We start from the raw sequence: 16,657 nt of genomic DNA, 5'->3' as shown, positions 1-16,657 counted from the left end.
TGTATTGGAAGTGGCTCTCCAGCATGCCTAGTATGAGTCTTCCAAAACATTCAGCACTGTTATAGAAGTGTCCAAGTGGGCAACCTCTGTACAGCAGCTATTCTACATAATAGCTAGGTTTTTTGTTGACATAACTGATTAATAGGGGCAGAAGTAGTAATTTGGGCACATCGTAAGCTTTAAAAGGGATTATAGGATAAGTAATGCTTTTCACAGGTGGGCAGAGTAAGTGACCCAAGGCAGTGCAATATGTTGGCAAAATAAAACACTAACCCTATCACAATAGAGACTGAGTCTCAGTTTCCAATGAAAATATGGATAATTATTTTATATTCTGCCTATCTGAATTCCCTCTGGAGCTCCAGTTTTATACAGTTTAATGCAGTATTCTTCTTCATTTCATGACTAAACAGTTGTATAGTGTTGTGTGTTGCTGTGTTTTCACAGCTTCTCCCCAACCTGGAATATATTGCATTTTTGGGTGAGGTGATTCTGATTTTATCTGTATAGTTTATAAAGTTGCTAATGCAATTGTATCCTTCCCAAATAAGGATTACTGTGCTGATTTTATTACTATTATGATTATTGCTTACATGTTAGCCAGATGATCATTTGTTTAAATCTATTATGTTTAATTTCTTCTTAATTTTAACAAGGCATGTTTAGTCACTTAAAACAAAGTAATGTGCAGAGTCTAAGTTGAAACCTACCAGTGCAAGAAAACAAGAAGAGCCAGCATTATTATTTCAAGTCTTTTTGTACTATACCTGTTAAAAGGGAATATAGGAATAAAAAAAGAAGTTTGGAGAATCCCAGTTTAGATAGCTAGCCTTAACTGTATTGCTATACCTCATGAGATTAAATCCATCCATTAGTAACATTTAACAGACTTTGTGTGTCTGTATAGAAGACATACAAATTATCTTTCATTTATGCAAAAAAAAAAAATTAAAAATAGAATGTCGAATCTTTATTGTAGTGTTTACTCTGTAGTTAATTTTGCCATTTTTCTGTGTTAGGAATGCAGTTTTTGTGAAGACCCTCGTTTTGCCAGAACTGGTGTTTGCATTAGTTGTGATGCTGGCATGTGTAGAGCTTATTTCCATGTGACCTGTGCTCAGAAAGAAGGCCTGTTGTCAGAAGCAGCAGCTGAAGAGGTATGTGTGTGATGCAACTTCTTTAGAAAAACATAAAATGGAAATGTCCTAACAAAAGCATGTGGAATCTTATTGTGTTTCTGGATAACATTCCTGAGGAGAGATTTTGATAAGATGCTGCTGTGAGGTCATAAGTATATTTTTGGAAGTGGGCTAGCTTTTTTTTTTTTTTTCCTGTGCCAAGATATGCTTTTCACAGGAAGCTGTTTCAAGCTGGCCTAGCCCTAATTTAAATTAGGACAGTTTAAGGCCTGCTCTGATTTATGATAGCTAGTTATTGTCTCTAAGGAATCATACACTAGCTAATGACTGTGTTAGAGGAGCTCCTCCTATCCCACTCCCCATTTTACCACTTCTTTCTCCTGAAATGCCCCTAACTAAGATGTGGGTGCATTGTTGTAGGAGTTTGCTTTGTCAGCTTCATTCCAGTTTAGAATCTCCCTCTGCTTTGCTCAGTTTCCAGCTGTAGCCAGATTACATCCCCTTTGTGCTATGCAAATGGGGCCCTGGTTCTCTTCAAATGTTTTTGCATACATCTTTTTTCAATATTATCATTAAATTGTGTCATAAATAAGTAACTTTCATTGTATTAGTATGATACTTCTTGATTGTCATTCTGAGTTTTTGTAAATTACCATTAATTGCACCAGTTAAAATACTTACATTTAAATTCCATATTCCTTACATATTCACTCATGGTACCAGTTTTCTTCTTGATAATAAGAATAAAGCAATCCAAATGACAAGATTTTGCATAAGGGCTGATTTATTCAATGGGAATACCTTGTAAGTGTCTAGTGTTCTGTCCTAATTGCAAAGTTCAAGTTTAGCGAGTCATATTCATCTTTACATATAGTAAATGCGACAGAAAGTAAATTGTGTATAGGTGAGTGAGAGGGACACGCACATAACAGCACACACTGACATGCAGGCTTTGTTGTCATTCATTATCTACATTGGAATCACTGTCTTTCTTATTTCTGAAGGAACTGGCCATTCAGACCATTAGTAATTCTCTGTCAGAACTGTTCATAAAAAATAAATTTCACCTACAAGATGAAGTGCTGGAAAGATAAACATGGTGCCTTCAGCTAAACAGTGATGGCTCTACTAGATGGGGTTTAATGTTGATTCTTTAAGGAGCTCATGTTGTGAATTCCCATCATTGTATGTGTTTGCCATGCTTTTCACCTAAAAACATTGCATATCTTTAAACAACCGCAAACAAAATATTTTGTAATCAAGGCCTTGGAATCACATAACTCAGAATTGTTAATTTAAATTCTTATGGAGGTAAGCTCTGTGTCACGTATATTCCCCTACCCTGAAATCTAAATATACAGAGTATATTTTTAAATCAAAGTTGCAAAATGTTACTCGCCTCTGGTGAGTAAGTGGGTGGGCTTTTGTTGGACAGGCAAGTAAAATATTTAATTTGTTGTTATGAGAGAGTCAGTGGATTTTTGTGCCTGGTTAGTAAATTTTACTGACAATTATTCATATAGAAAATGTGCTGGAAATTAAAAAGAGAAAATAAACTGAGACGTATTGATCCACCTTTGTCTGAGGCAGTTTTATTCAGCTTGCAGACTGTATACACAAGGTAAATGAATTGATAAAGTAGTTCAGCTATAAGAATGTGAAAATTTAGTAAGTGAAGAATGAAAAATAGAAGAAAACTATTATGTATGTGAGAGATCATACAAAAGACTGCCGGTGCTTAGGCCATACAAAAACTACTATGAAGAAGTCAAAAGGAAAACCATGCTATTTGAAAAATGTATTTGGAAAACAAGATATAATAATGAGCTCTTTCACTTAATGCAGAATAAGGTATGTGTCTTTTTCCCAAAATGTCCCTTTCTTTGGAAATTTTGATCTGTTGGAGGAATATTGAGCATAATGTGATTGCTGCCCAGAGAAACAATATGGAGAGACCAATGCATACGTTATATATGTATCATATATGTAAGGACTCCCTGCCTGTCTCTTCTGGAACGATCAAATATTCTAGTGAGCTGCTGGGGCAAAAGAGAGGCGAGTGTTTCTTGGAACTGTCCAAACAGCAACCAGGAGCACTTCGTGATTACAGAAGGAGTCAAAGAGGGCAGGTTTTTATAACTATTTAGTATTAAAATATACCAGTAACCGTATATTTGTTTGTGAACAGGCATGGAGGAAAAAAACCAACCTTGGATACACAAAAATAACTTCCATCACTTCAATATAGAAAAATGACAACTCTCCCATCCCATCTTCATGATTAGTGCAGTAATACAATGCTCTAAATGCTTTCTTTATGTGCTTTATTGTAATTGTTACCTGTTGGTACAACACTTGTCACAGGAAGTTGTCCCTTTTTCCCTGGGTTAACTTGCAGAAATGTAAATTCATTCGTTCAGTCAAAAAAAAAAAAAAAAAACTTTGGAGATCATTAGAGACTGTTAAAAAGTACATGGAGAATGTATTGCTTTGTTGTACGTCACGAGGTAGCTGTATTAGAGAACGATGAGGTGCTTGCAGTGTTGGTTTGTCCTGTGCTGTATTTGCTGGGACCTGCTTCAGTGCTCCTTAACTGTGATTACACTGCTCTACAGCCAAAATGCTTCTGAAATAAATGTAGTCAAACTTTACTAATTCTGGGTCACTGAGAATGAAAATGATGCTTAAAATTGTTGATTGGCTCTAGTTTTCAAGAGATGCTATTGGGTCAGTATATACGACCCTTGACTTGGGAATGGCGGAGGATAAGTGAGTTATAAAGGGAAGGGATCTCAATTTAAACCAGAAATGACTAAAATACATCTTTGACTGGATCTATAAATAAATCTATGGGTTTGGACAGTACTTGCTTTTTAGGCAAAACAATGAATGATGCAATCTGAAGCTGGTATTGCATCATACATGATATGAATTGCATCATGTTATTCCTAGAAGTCATGGATGATGCAATCATAACGAAGCTTACATCACTCTACTGAACAAATTGCCCTATTTCAGCTCTAGAAATCATACAGTGTCGTGCTCTCTTATTTGTCAGTGTTTGATTTTGCAAAGGGACACATTTCTGTTTAGCCAAAGTGAGCAGAGATGCCTCGTACTTGTGTGAACAGTGCAGATAACTTCTGCTATGTTTGTGATGAAGTGACTTTTGCATCACAAAAGCGCAGTATAACCACTATGGTTAAGAAAGCCTATCACCTTTATTTTGGCTGCAAAATTGGAGATCAGGACAAGAGGTGGGCCCCACACATATGCTGCAACACTTGTGCAACAAATCTTGGCCAGTGGTTGAACAGGAAAAGGAAATCTATGCCTTTTGCAGTGCCAATGATTTGGAGAGAGCCAACAGATCATACCAGCAATTGTTACTTCTGCATGGTGCCTCCAGTTGGGAAAGGTGTGTCAAAGAAGAAAAAGTGGACTGTGCATTATCCAAACATTCCATCAGCTATACGCCCAGTACCCCACGGAGAAGGACTGCCGGTTCCTGATGCACCAGAATCATTCTCACTTGAGTCAGACGAGGAAGAGGAAGAGGATGAAACTTCTGGTCCTGAACCATCAATGTCACAGGACCCACATTTTCTCCCATCCTCCTCCTCTGAACCACACCTCATAACACAAGGTGAACTGAATGACCTTGTCAGGGATTTGGAACTACCCAAGAGTAAGGCAGAGCTGTTGGGCTCCAGACTACAGCAGTGGAATCTCCTGGCAGGTGATGTTGGGGTTTCCATGTTCCGTGACCGTCAAAAGGAACTTGTCCCATTCTTCTTCATGGAAGGTGAACTTGTAGCCTGCAACAACATCGATGGTGTGATGGCAGCCCTCAACATCGTTCACGATCCAGATGAGTGGAGACTGTTCATTGAGTCATCGAAGACGAGTCTTAAAGCTGTTTTACTGCATAATGGCAATGTTTTGCCATCAATTCCAGTTGGTCATGCAGTCCATCTGAAGGAAACCTGTGACAACATGAAACAACTTTTGAGGTGCATAAACTATGACCAACATCAGTGGCAGCTTTGTGGCGATTTGAAGGTTGTTGCTCTCTTGCTTGGTCTGCAGACTGGATACACAAAGTACTGCTCTTTTCTCTGCGAATGGGATAGTCGTGCAAGAGATTCCCACTACATCAAGAAAGACTGGCCACTCCGACAGTCATTGGAGCCTGGGAGGAAAAGTGTTCAGCATCCACCACTTGTTGAATCAAGGAAGATTTTGTTACCACCCTTACACATCAAGCTGGGTCTGATGAAGAACTTTGTCAAGGCCATTGACAAAACACAAGCAGCTTTCAAGTACCTCCGTGGAAAATTTCCAAGGTTAAGTGAAGCTAAGATAAAGGAAGGTGTCTTTGTTGGTCCTCAGATTCGTGAACTTCTTCGAGATGATGCATTTGACCATGCACTGCGTGGCAAGGAAAAGACGGCATGGAAAGCCTTCCAGTTAGTGGCAATAAATTTTCTCGGAAACAACAAGGCAGACAACTCCAGGTTGTTGGTGGAAAACCTCCTCAAGGCATACAAAAGCTTTGGTTGCAACATGTCACTAAAGATACATTTTTTGCACTCTCATCTAGATTTTTTTCCACCGAACTGCGGAGCAGTGAGCGATGAGCACGGCAAGCGATTTCACCAGGACATTGCAACAATGGAGAAACGCTATCAGGGCAAATGGAGCCCATCAATGCTTGCAGACTATTGCTGGACAGTGACAAGAGATGCTCCATTTAATGAATACAAGAGACAAGCCAAGAAGCACCGAGTAGACACTGAATAGGACTAAACTATGTACAGAATAGTTTTTTGCCTTTTGTTTCATAATAAATTTTATTTATGTAACCCTTTTGCTGATTTTTAAAGTGTTACATAAACAGGACAGGTGAAATATTATCATGTAAAGCAACCATAAACACATGAAAAGACCTAGGTTTACAATTTATGATTAAAACTCTACTATCTACACAATATACATAGACATAAAATGTAAAAACTTAAATATCTTAGAAACAGTAGCCAATCAGTTGTTTTAATTGTCATATTTGAATTCAGCACATCAAAATACATAATAAATAGCACATTTTATCTCTGAAGCAGATGACTTCTCAAAAATTGTAGACCAATAATTATTTAAAAAAAAAAAAAAGCAAACAAACAAAAATAATTCATGAACTAATTAGTATATTGGGTAGCACTGACCCTCCGTAACATTTTAAAATATGGTGTCTACTGAAACCTTCAATTGAGGCCTTTAACTAAAACAAATCTTTAACTTCTAAGGTTAGACTTTTCAATTTGGCTTCAACTTGTTCTCTGAAACTGAACCCTCATTATTTTCACACACAATTTTGAAAATTAATCACTTCTGTGTGCAAATAATGGAATTTAGACTTTGAGCTACATGAGTTATGGGAACAATTAAATATATCTTTTAATTCTATTTGCAATTCTGGGTGGAAATAATTGCCAGTACAATTTTAGTATCCTCTTTTGATATAAGAAACTGAATTTTTGTAACAAATTATGTTGTTTTCATAAACTATATGATAGGTAGTCTAAAAAAGAAACTTTTCAGCTTAAAAAAACAAAAGCAAAATTTCTATGTGGTCACTTTTAAACAAGTTTAAACCTGGCTTCCATTGATTTAGCTTAAGTCAGTTCCTTATTGAATTACACTAAATCAATATACACAATTTAAAAATCTGTTTAAGAGTGTACAGATGTGGGCTTGCATCAATTTAACAAAATTGGTTTTAAACAGGCCTTTAGTTAAACCGATTCAAACCCTGACTGTGTTGCTCTACAAGACCCATCTATATGAAACATAGAATCGTAGAAATGTAGAGCTGGAAGAGACCTCGAGAAGTCATCAAGTCTAGCCTTCTGCGCTGTGCCAGGACCAAGTAAACCCCTAGATCATCCCTGGCAGGTGTTTGTCCAACTTGTTTTTAAAGGTTTCCAATGATGGGGACTCCATGACCTCCATTGGAACCCTATTCCATAGCTTGATTACCCTTATACTTAGAAAATTTTTCTTAATATCTAAATCTTTCTGCAGATTAAGCCCATTACTTCTTGTCCTACCTTCAGTGGACATGGAGAACAGTTGATCACCGTCCTCGTATATAATAGCCTTTAAGGTATTGGAAGACTATTACCAGTCACCCCTCAGTCTTCTTTTCTGAAGACTAACCATACCCAGTTTTTTCAACCTTTCCTCATACGTCAAGTTTTCTAAACCGTTTATCATTTTTGTTGCTCTCCCCTGGACTCTTTTCAATTTGTCCACATTCTTCCTAAATTGTGGTGCCCAGAATTGGACATGGTCCTCCAGTGGGAGTCTCACCAGCATTGAGTAGAGCGGGACTGTTACCTTGCTGTGTCTTACATACAACACTCCTGTTAATACACCCCAGAAACATAATCAGCTTTTTTTGCAGCTGCATCACATGAACGACTCATACTCAGTTTGTGGTCCACTGTAACCCCAGATCCTTTTCAGCAGTACTACCACCTAGACAGTTATTCCCCATTTTGTAGTTGTGCATTTGATTTTTCCTTCCTAAGGGAAGTACTTTGCATTTGGCTTTATTGAATTTCATCTTGTTGAATTCAGACCAATTCTCCAATTTGTTAAGGTCATTTTGAATGTTAAACCTGTCCTTCAAAGTGCTTGCAACCCCTCTCAGGTTGGTGTCATCTGCAGATTTTTATAAGCATACTCTGTACTCCATTATCCAAGTCATTAATGAAAATATTGAAGATTACCAGAACCAGGACTGACCCCACTAGATGCACTGTCCCAACTTGACAGCAAACCATTGATAACTACCCTTAAAGTAAGGTCTTTCAACCAGTTGTGCACTCACTTTATAGTAAATTTATCTAGACCACATTTTCCTAGTTTGGTTACAAGAATGTCATGTGGAACCCTGTCAAAAGCCTAACTAAAATCAAGGTATATCATGTCTACTGCTTCTCCCCATCCACCAGGTCAGTAATCGTATCAAAGAAGGAAATTAAGTTGGTTTGGCATGATTTGTTCTTGACAAATCCATGCTGACTATTCCTTATAACCCTATTCTCCAGGTGCTCACAAATCGATTGTCTAATAATTTACTCCAATATCTTTCCAAATATTGTAGTTAGGCTGACTGGTCTGTAATTCCTCGGGTTCTCCTTGTTCCCCTTTTAAAAAATAAAACCCTAGGATTATTAAAAAAAATAGTTCCCTAGGATTAATTTAATCAGGCCCTGCTGACTTGAATACATCTAACTTATCTAAATATTCTTTAACCTGTTCTTTCCCTATTTTGGCTTGTATTCCTTCCCCTTAGTTGTCAATGTTAATTGTGGTATACATGAAATGCTGGCTTTATGTTCCTCTATATCATTTTTCTAACTAGATTTTCCCTCCCTTCTTTTCCACCCCTTTTCTTGCTGAAACAGGACATAGCAGATCCTTTTTTTGCTTATTGTAAACAGCATGCGGACCGGTTAGACAGAAAATGGAAACGGAAGAACTACTTGGCTTTACAGTCTTATTGTAAAATGTCCCTACAGGAAAGAGAGAAACAGCTCTCACCAGAAGCGCAGGTATTGTACCCGTGCCAAAGCTGCATGTGCGTTAATCATCAATGTTAAATGAGAAGAGGGGGGAAGAGGAAGGTGGAATTACGGTGGTTGAAAATGAAATTTGGACTACATTGATGGCATATGGTCAATTAATATGGCAGTGAATTATCTTTAGATTGGATTCCCTAAGAGTGAATGACCCCATAATATAATCCTTGAAAAGGTGCACATGCAGGCATCTGAATGGAAATAATCCTGATTAGTTTATATAATTCTCTATTATACCAGGGTAATTTATAATTCTTTTTTAATTCCATAGTTGCATTTATTTTACTTCTAATCTTTATTTCAAGATTCTAAAAAAATAAAAATCAGTCAAAGCAGCCAGGATTTTAGATATTTTGCTATGTGTATGTTAGAAGAAAGTTCCGCCTTCTCCCTTAGTTATTACAAGGAGCTAGTAGCAAAGCCTACGGTTAAGGTTGCCTCAACACTTTATAATATAAGACCCCTATTTTCAATTGCTTGTATGTTTTAGTCCTTTAGGCCGAAATTTTCCATGCTGTGTGTCTGCCTTAGGTCTGTTTGTGTGTGTGCGTGTGTGTGTTTGTGTGTATATGTGTGTGTATATATACCAATACCATTTCAGTAAAAGTGATTCACCTATTTCTCTGAATGAGGTTAGGTAAAATCTGTTTTGCCCATGCTAAATTATTTCATTAATTAAATTGAGAAGCTCTGGTGCCTCTGTGGTTTGAAGAAGGGACTTGAACTTTAGCAAGTGAGTTGTCCTGGTGTCAATAGTTTTTTTGCCAGCCTCATGAAAATCCACCGAAATTTGAAAATGTATAATCCTCTAAAAAATTTCAGTTTCCATATTCTCAGTGGATGATAGTTTTAAAACAAAACACTCAGAAGGTTCCATTTGTACTAGGCATGCCCCCAGACCTGGGCTAAGTAGGATTTTACATGCAGTTTTTCCTCCCAACTGTCAGGGGCTGCTGTGACACCATAGACAAGAATTGAGAGGAGGGAGACTGACTCTGTGCTTCAAGGTCAGGGGGAGCAGAGACTGACTGTGAGGCAGAAAAGTGGCTGAGAGAAACTGTAAGGGGATAAGGATGATGGTGGCAGAGGCAAGCTGTGGATCTACATAATAGTGGCAGAAATGATGGACAAGGGGAAAAAAAAGGCTCTGTAACCAATGCCTAAATTGTAAAGGTTTTTTCTGTGAATCTCATAGACTGTATGGCCAGAAGGGACCATCATGATCATCTACTCTGACCTCCTGCACATTGCAGGCCACGGAACCTCACCCATCCACTCCTGTAGTAGACCTATACTCTCTGGAGGACTTACTGACATCCTCAAATCATTATTTAAAGATGTCAAGTTAGAGAGAATGCACTATTTACACTAGTTTAAAACTGCAAATGACCCATGCTTCAGAGGAAGGCAAAAAAAAACCCAGGATCTCTGCCAATCTGACCGCGGGAAAATTCTTTCACAACCCCAAATATGGCGGTCAGTTGGACCCTGAGCATTACAACAACCCAGCAGCCAGACACCAGGAAAGAATTCCCTGTAGTAACTCAGAGTCTTCCCCGGCCATTGAAGTGATTTGCTACTAACAGTCACAGATATATCATTGTAGGCCTGGGTCAAGATTTAAAAAAATGAGTGCCTAAAATTAGGCTCCTAAATCTTTATTTGTGCACCTAAATTAATGGCCTGATTTTCAAGAGAGCTGAGCACTGCCATGTTTAGAAGAGTGAGTGTACAGATTGTTCTCATCCCTGTACCCGAATAGAAATTATAAATGTTTCTTGTTCCTGCCATCATTCTGTATTTCCAGTCTCTCTAGATCAGGGGTCGGCAACGTTCGGCACGCGGCTCGCCAGGGTAAGCACCCTGGCGGGCCGGGCCAGTTTTATTTACCTGCTGACGCGGCAGGTTCGGCCGATCGCGGCCCCCACTGGCCGCGGTTTGCCATCCTGGGCCAATGGGGGCGGCGAGAAGCCGCGGCCAGCACATCGCTCGCCCACGCCGCTTCTCGCCGCCCCCATTGGCCCGGGACGGCGAACCGCGGGCAGTGGGGGCCGCGATCGGCCGAACCTGCTGCGTCAGCAGGTAAATAAAACTGGCCCGGCCCGCCAGGGTGCTTACCCTGGCGAGCCGCGTGCCGAACGTTGCCGACCCCTGCTCTAGATTAATGGTGTTAAATTTGTGTTAATACATGTTCTGTCATGAGGGCTGAATTATCCATTCATTTAGGGGCCCCATTTAGGGGCCATCACTTTAACTAGTGAAGCTAAATATCACATTTAAAGACAAAGACTAATTTAAAAAGTATATGTGTTGGTGAAACTTTCCCCTCCATGCATCCCTCCATGTCTAGCCACCGCTCCTCCTTCTTGTGAATGTTTCCTCTTTTCCCCTACCCACTTCCCCAACTTTGGGCATCCTCAGCCTCCCTCTCTTTTTTTCTCTCCCTAGTAGCGACAAGTTACTTTGTAGTTTTTACTGCACGGAGCTATACGACTACTAGGGGCCGTACCAAATTCACGGTCCATTTTGATTAATTTCATGGCCAGAGGGTTTTAAAATTGGTTAATTTCATGTTTTCAAATGTTTATATCTGAAATTTTACAGTGTTGTAACTGTGGGGGGTTCTGACCCAAAAGAGGGTCGTGGGGGGTTGCAAAGCTGTTGTAGGGGGGAGTCGCTGTATTTGCACCCTCTATTCTGCTCTGCCTTCAGAATTGGGCTCTGAAGGTTGCAGCCGTGGAGCTTCCTGCAGCTGGGAGAGGATCCAGGAGGTAGGTCTGATCTCCTCCATGCTGCTCGGAGTGCCCCAGCTGGGAGCTTCTAGCTGCTAGTCCGGGCTGGGCTGGGGAGGGACAGGACATTCTCTTCCCCTGTATGGCTGCTCTGGGGGGGAGGTGAGATCCATTTTTGAGTACCTCTCCCACCTGTAGGAAGCTCCATGGCTGCACTGCGGCTCTGAAGGTTGCGCAACCACGGAGCTTCCTGCAGCTGGGGGAGGTATCCACATGTGGGTCTGACCTCCTCCCCACCCCCAGAGCAGCTGTTCCGGGGAAGAGGAAGTCCTGTCTCTCCTCAGCCTGGCTGGGACTAGCAGCTAGGAGCCCCTTGTGCAGGTGCTCCTAGCAGCACAGGGGAGATCAGATCCACCTACTCTTCCAGGAATCTCCCCCAGCTACAGGAATCTGGACTCTGAGGCAGTGCATCTGAGGAGCTTCCTGCAGCCAAGGGAGGTACCTGGAGGTGGGTCTGATCAAAATCACCCAGCAGGCTAGGGCAGAGCCAGGAATAGAACCCAGATCTCTGAAGTTCCAGTCCAGTGCTCTATCCACTGAGTCACGACACTTTCTCTGCCTCATGGTTGACCCCTTGCCTCAATTTCCCTTATGGTGAAAACTATGGTGCCTTGTCATCACTAGGATTTACATGGGATAGCAAATGTGTGTTAGTTATTCCAGAGTAAAAACACATCTTTTTAAACATTGAAGACAAAATCTGTGTCTGGATAGCAGCACGGGGATTGAGGCCTGGATGAGAGTGAGAGAATAGTGGTTCAGCTGGGAAGGAGCCTATTCTGTCTCATCTCTGAGGCATTGTGGTGCTGCCTCCTCTATGAAAACAACTGAGGGGAGGGGAAGGCAGAAAGAAAAAGGAGAGGCCTCAGGTGCCTGTGCCAAATCAAGCATGACCTCCCTACTCAGTCTGTCCACTCCAGTTCACTTCTGGGTCCTTTGTGCTATGGGCTGGAGAAGAGAGTCCTTGGGCTGGATTCAGCCTACAAACCAGATGTTTGACACCCTGCTCCAGATCATGCTGGTTATAAGCTAGTAAGTTGAACTGCTGAGTTAACTGGTATTCCTCAAGTGTAGCATGTATATGCACATGTTTTTGCCTTTCTCTCACATGTAAGGGTATCTCATATCATGTGTTGGGGAAGTTGGATTAATGCTCTGTAGTCTAACTTCCTCTTCATGCAGGTGAGTATACAAGCTGTAACTGGTACTCAGCTGGATTCATGCCTGTCATAGTTTTTATGCTAGTGTTATTGTCTTCCACTGCAAAGACTTTCTGCAGGCACTATTTTCCAATTACATGTAACAACTTGATCGTCTGGCGTTGGTCTCCCAGACGTCCAAAATATACAGATGCCATCAGCAATATATACAGTGTGTCTCTATTGCTTTTGTTTGTGAATTTCCTTAATGTCAGCTAGTGTATAAAGAGGTATGTGTGGACAGTGCTATAACTGGGAAAGGAGTTCCTACAAAAGAGGGTCGTAGACTTGGCATAAGTGTCAGCCAGCAGGTTTAGATGGGCATTTATGCCGGCAGTATACTCTCATCTTAATCTGTTTTCTGATACCTAAGCCAAGGGTTTTACCCACTTTGTGAGCATAGACAGTTCCACCTACTTATGTTGTTAGACATGCCAGCAGATTGCCAGAAGACCACTTACGTTAATAGTCTTGTTGAAGGTGGTATTCCCAGAAAGAAAGTTCTGAATATTACTCCGTTTGACTTCACAAATCTAAGGTTAAGAAAATACACTGTCAATTAACTATAAATGTCAAAGTAAAATCAAATGATATTCATACTGTATGTTGTTTTGCCTGTTGAGTTATCACATCCTAAAGCATTAAAAAATGCTGGATTAAATTGTGCATTTTTTCTTATTGAAAGTAGTGCCTAGTGTACATGTAGTCTAAAGGAAGGTTAAGTTTACTAGAAAAAGTGATTTGGATACCATTTTATTCTGTTTTGATTTTCTGGGAATTTGATTGTAGGCCCGAATCAATGCCAGACTGCAGCAGTATCGTGCCAAGGCAGAATTAGCTCGTACCACCAGGCCTCAGGCATGGGTTCCCAGGGAGAAGCTGCCACGACCACTCACTAGCAGTGCTTCAGCCATACGTAAGCTGATGCGCAAAGCTGAATTAATGGGAATTAGTACAGACATCTTTCCAGTGGACACTTCAGATACCAGTTCCAGTGTGGATGGAAGGAGAAAACATAAGCAACCGGCTCTGACTGCTGATTTTGTGAATTATTATCTTGGTAAGGATGAGAATATGAAATTTAAGTTTCTTAAACCGTATAGACCAGGGTCGGCAACCTGCGGCACACGTTCCAAAGGTGGCACGTGAGCTGATTTTTAGTGGCACTCTGTTGCCAGCTGGGGTCCCGGCTTCCGGCTCTGCTCAGCCCATTGCCGGCCTGAATGGACGGAACCCCGGGCCAGCAGCGGGCTGAGCGGGGCCAGCGGCCGGGACCCCGCCTGGCAGGGGTAGGTGGACGGATCCCCAGACCATCTAGGGTTCCGTCCGCCGGCCCCTGTAAATGTAAAATGTATTACTGGCACGTGAAACCCTAAATTAATTAAGACTTGGCACACCACTTCTCAAAGGCTGCCGACCCCTGATATAGACAATGCTCCACACATATTGACTTTGTGTTATACGATGTTTTGAAGAAAACATTTGACTAATTATAGAAAGAGAGAGGAGAGGGTTTGGTTAAAGTAACAGAGTATGCTCATGTGTGTGTGTATATATATATATATTATTTTTTCTTATAATTATTAGAGAAAAAGCTATTATTGCTCATTCAAATGAATGCAGAGTTCACACTCAGTATCTCAATATGCTAAAGTAAGTTCAGGTGCCTTTTTAAACATATCTCTTTTGTAAACTAAATTCCTTCAAACATAAACAGCAGGGAATATGTTTTTGTTGACAGGCCTGGAAGGGTAGATATTTGTCACCTTTTTTGTTTTGTCCTCTTTGAAGTCAGGTGGAAGAGCATCTCTCTCCCCTCTGAACATCCCTAGCAACATCTTGGGCGCTGTGTCTTTAGGTCCTCAGTACTCTGTTTCCATCTTAGAAGGGCATGCTGTTGTGATTGATGTCAGCTGGTTTAGCTTGAGATGACCAATCAGGGAACATCACCAAACAGTTATCTCACTCTGACTTTGCCCATGCAGCAAAAGTATGTGGCAGTAGAGCTGGGAGGTTCAAAATTTTTTAAAAAGATTTGATGTGGGTTAACTGCATCTAGAAACTGGAAACAAAAATAAAAAAATTAGCAAATTGAAAAAAAAAATCTGTTTTGGGTATTTTTTTTAAAGGGCTAGATTCGAGGAGGTAGACTTGGTGATGATGCCTTATAATTTTTATCCCAGTGATTAGGGCAGTCACACCACAGACGCACACCGGTATATTCCCCTAGCCCGTGGCCCAGGTAATATAATGCAATGGGGCAGACTCAAGTTCCGATCCCTTCTCCATATCAGCAGAGAGGGGAATTGAATCTGCATCTCCCACATCCTGGGTGAGGGCTCTAATCACTTGATCAAAAGTTATAAGGAGGGCTCTGGCAATCACCTCCATCTCAGCACTACCTTTTCTGGACATTTTGAGAATGGCATCCAAGTACTGAAAAGAAAAATGGTTCAAAACTACTCACAAATTTGTGTCATATTCAGGAATAGTTTTGGGATAACCAAAACTGCATTTTTTGCAAATAAACTATTCATCAAAAATACTTTCCCCAGGTCTACATGGTGGAAGAGTGCTTGTATTCCATCACTCTCATAGATCATTTAACAGGACAGTGGCCTGTAATTTGATCATCTCTCTCTCTCCCTCTCTCTCTAGTAGTAGTTTTACATTTTAAGATTTTTTTAACTTGGTGCTTAAATGTGTAACACTTATTCCATGTGTCAACAATGTGGCACACTTGAACAAATGCAACTAAAGCTAGAAAGGACTGGATTTTCTTTAAACAGAGAGAAACATGCGCATGATTCAGATCCAAGAAAATATGGCTGAACAGAAGAATATTAAGGATAAACTAGAAAATGAGCAAGAAAAACTTCATGTGGAATATAACAAGGTAAGAAAAGCAGTGAATACAACTGTGCTAAGCATTGGAGTGTTGTTAACTGATAGAATTTTGCTTTTCAGAGGCATTTCTTAGAGATGTGGAAAACTGCTATTTAAAGGGGGAGTACTAGGATAAAAATGTTACTTAAAATATATCTTACCTTCACATTTTAAATTATCACAATTACAGTGAATTTCTAAAATCTAAGTTGGGTACTGATCCTTCACATAGAGCCTCATTAACAGGGCTCCACGTGAGCACAGAGGCCCTTTTGCATGGAACTAGTTGAAAGATTTGGACCTTACTTTTTACCATTTTTGCTGTTTGTGTGCACTTAGTTTGGACAGTGACCCCTGACTTGTCACTCTCACAGTTTTGTTTTTGGGTAGTTTGACTTTCAGGTTCTCCTCTAGTGGTAGTGTCTGGATTTTCAGCAGTGCAGGAATTGTTTACATGAAATAGTGTACAAAACAAAACAAAACATGAAAACAGTTGCCCATGCTTTTATCAATATCCAAATTTTGAGCCTTCCCAAAACTTTTTTTATGGGGAGCAACAGATGATAACATTGCCTTAAGGAAGTGCTGCTATAATGAATGTGTGTGAAGCAAGCCATGGTATGTGGAGGAGTTAGTGTTGATTAAAAATTGCCTTATCACTTTTTGAACTGTTTTGAAGCAGAATATATATATTTATATAACCCATTAAAATTATTTTTTGTGCAGGATTATATAATACTGATGCTTGCTGAATTCAGCAGGTTAGAATTTATACAAAGTGGTTTGAACACGTTTTAAATGCAAACAAATGTTAACATCTGCTTGTTGTATTGTCCAAGAATAATAAGAGAGGAATGGAGAAGACGATTAACAAAATTACTAGGTTGTACATACAGTATTATAGCTGGCAATTACTTTTGAGAATACTGTCTTCTGCTTCGGTGTTCTTTTAAATTAACAAAATAAGTGGGGCTTGGTTTTTTTAAGTGTGTGTG

At 40.1% G+C, this 16,657-nt stretch overlaps 1 protein-coding gene across 1 annotated transcript in view; it reads left to right on the top strand.

The window, feature by feature from the left end:
• The window catches only part of PHF14 (PHD finger protein 14), a 283,433-nt gene that overhangs the window by 56,877 nt on the left and 209,899 nt on the right, over nt 1–16,657 (top strand). The window contains exons 7-10 of the mRNA XM_065399294.1: nt 1,020–1,157; nt 8,612–8,758; nt 13,566–13,836; nt 15,566–15,672. Coding sequence (XP_065255366.1) covers nt 1,020–1,157; nt 8,612–8,758; nt 13,566–13,836; nt 15,566–15,672 — 663 coding nt within the window. The remainder of the gene's footprint in view (nt 1–1,019; nt 1,158–8,611; nt 8,759–13,565; nt 13,837–15,565; nt 15,673–16,657) is intronic.

This window comes from Emys orbicularis, chromosome 2 (genome assembly GCF_028017835.1).
Source record: "Emys orbicularis isolate rEmyOrb1 chromosome 2, rEmyOrb1.hap1, whole genome shotgun sequence".
In the NCBI taxonomy this organism is placed as follows: Eukaryota; Metazoa; Chordata; order Testudines; family Emydidae; genus Emys; species Emys orbicularis.
The sequence above is the reverse complement of the archived record's forward strand: the minus strand, read 5'-3'. Positions and strand labels throughout refer to the sequence as shown.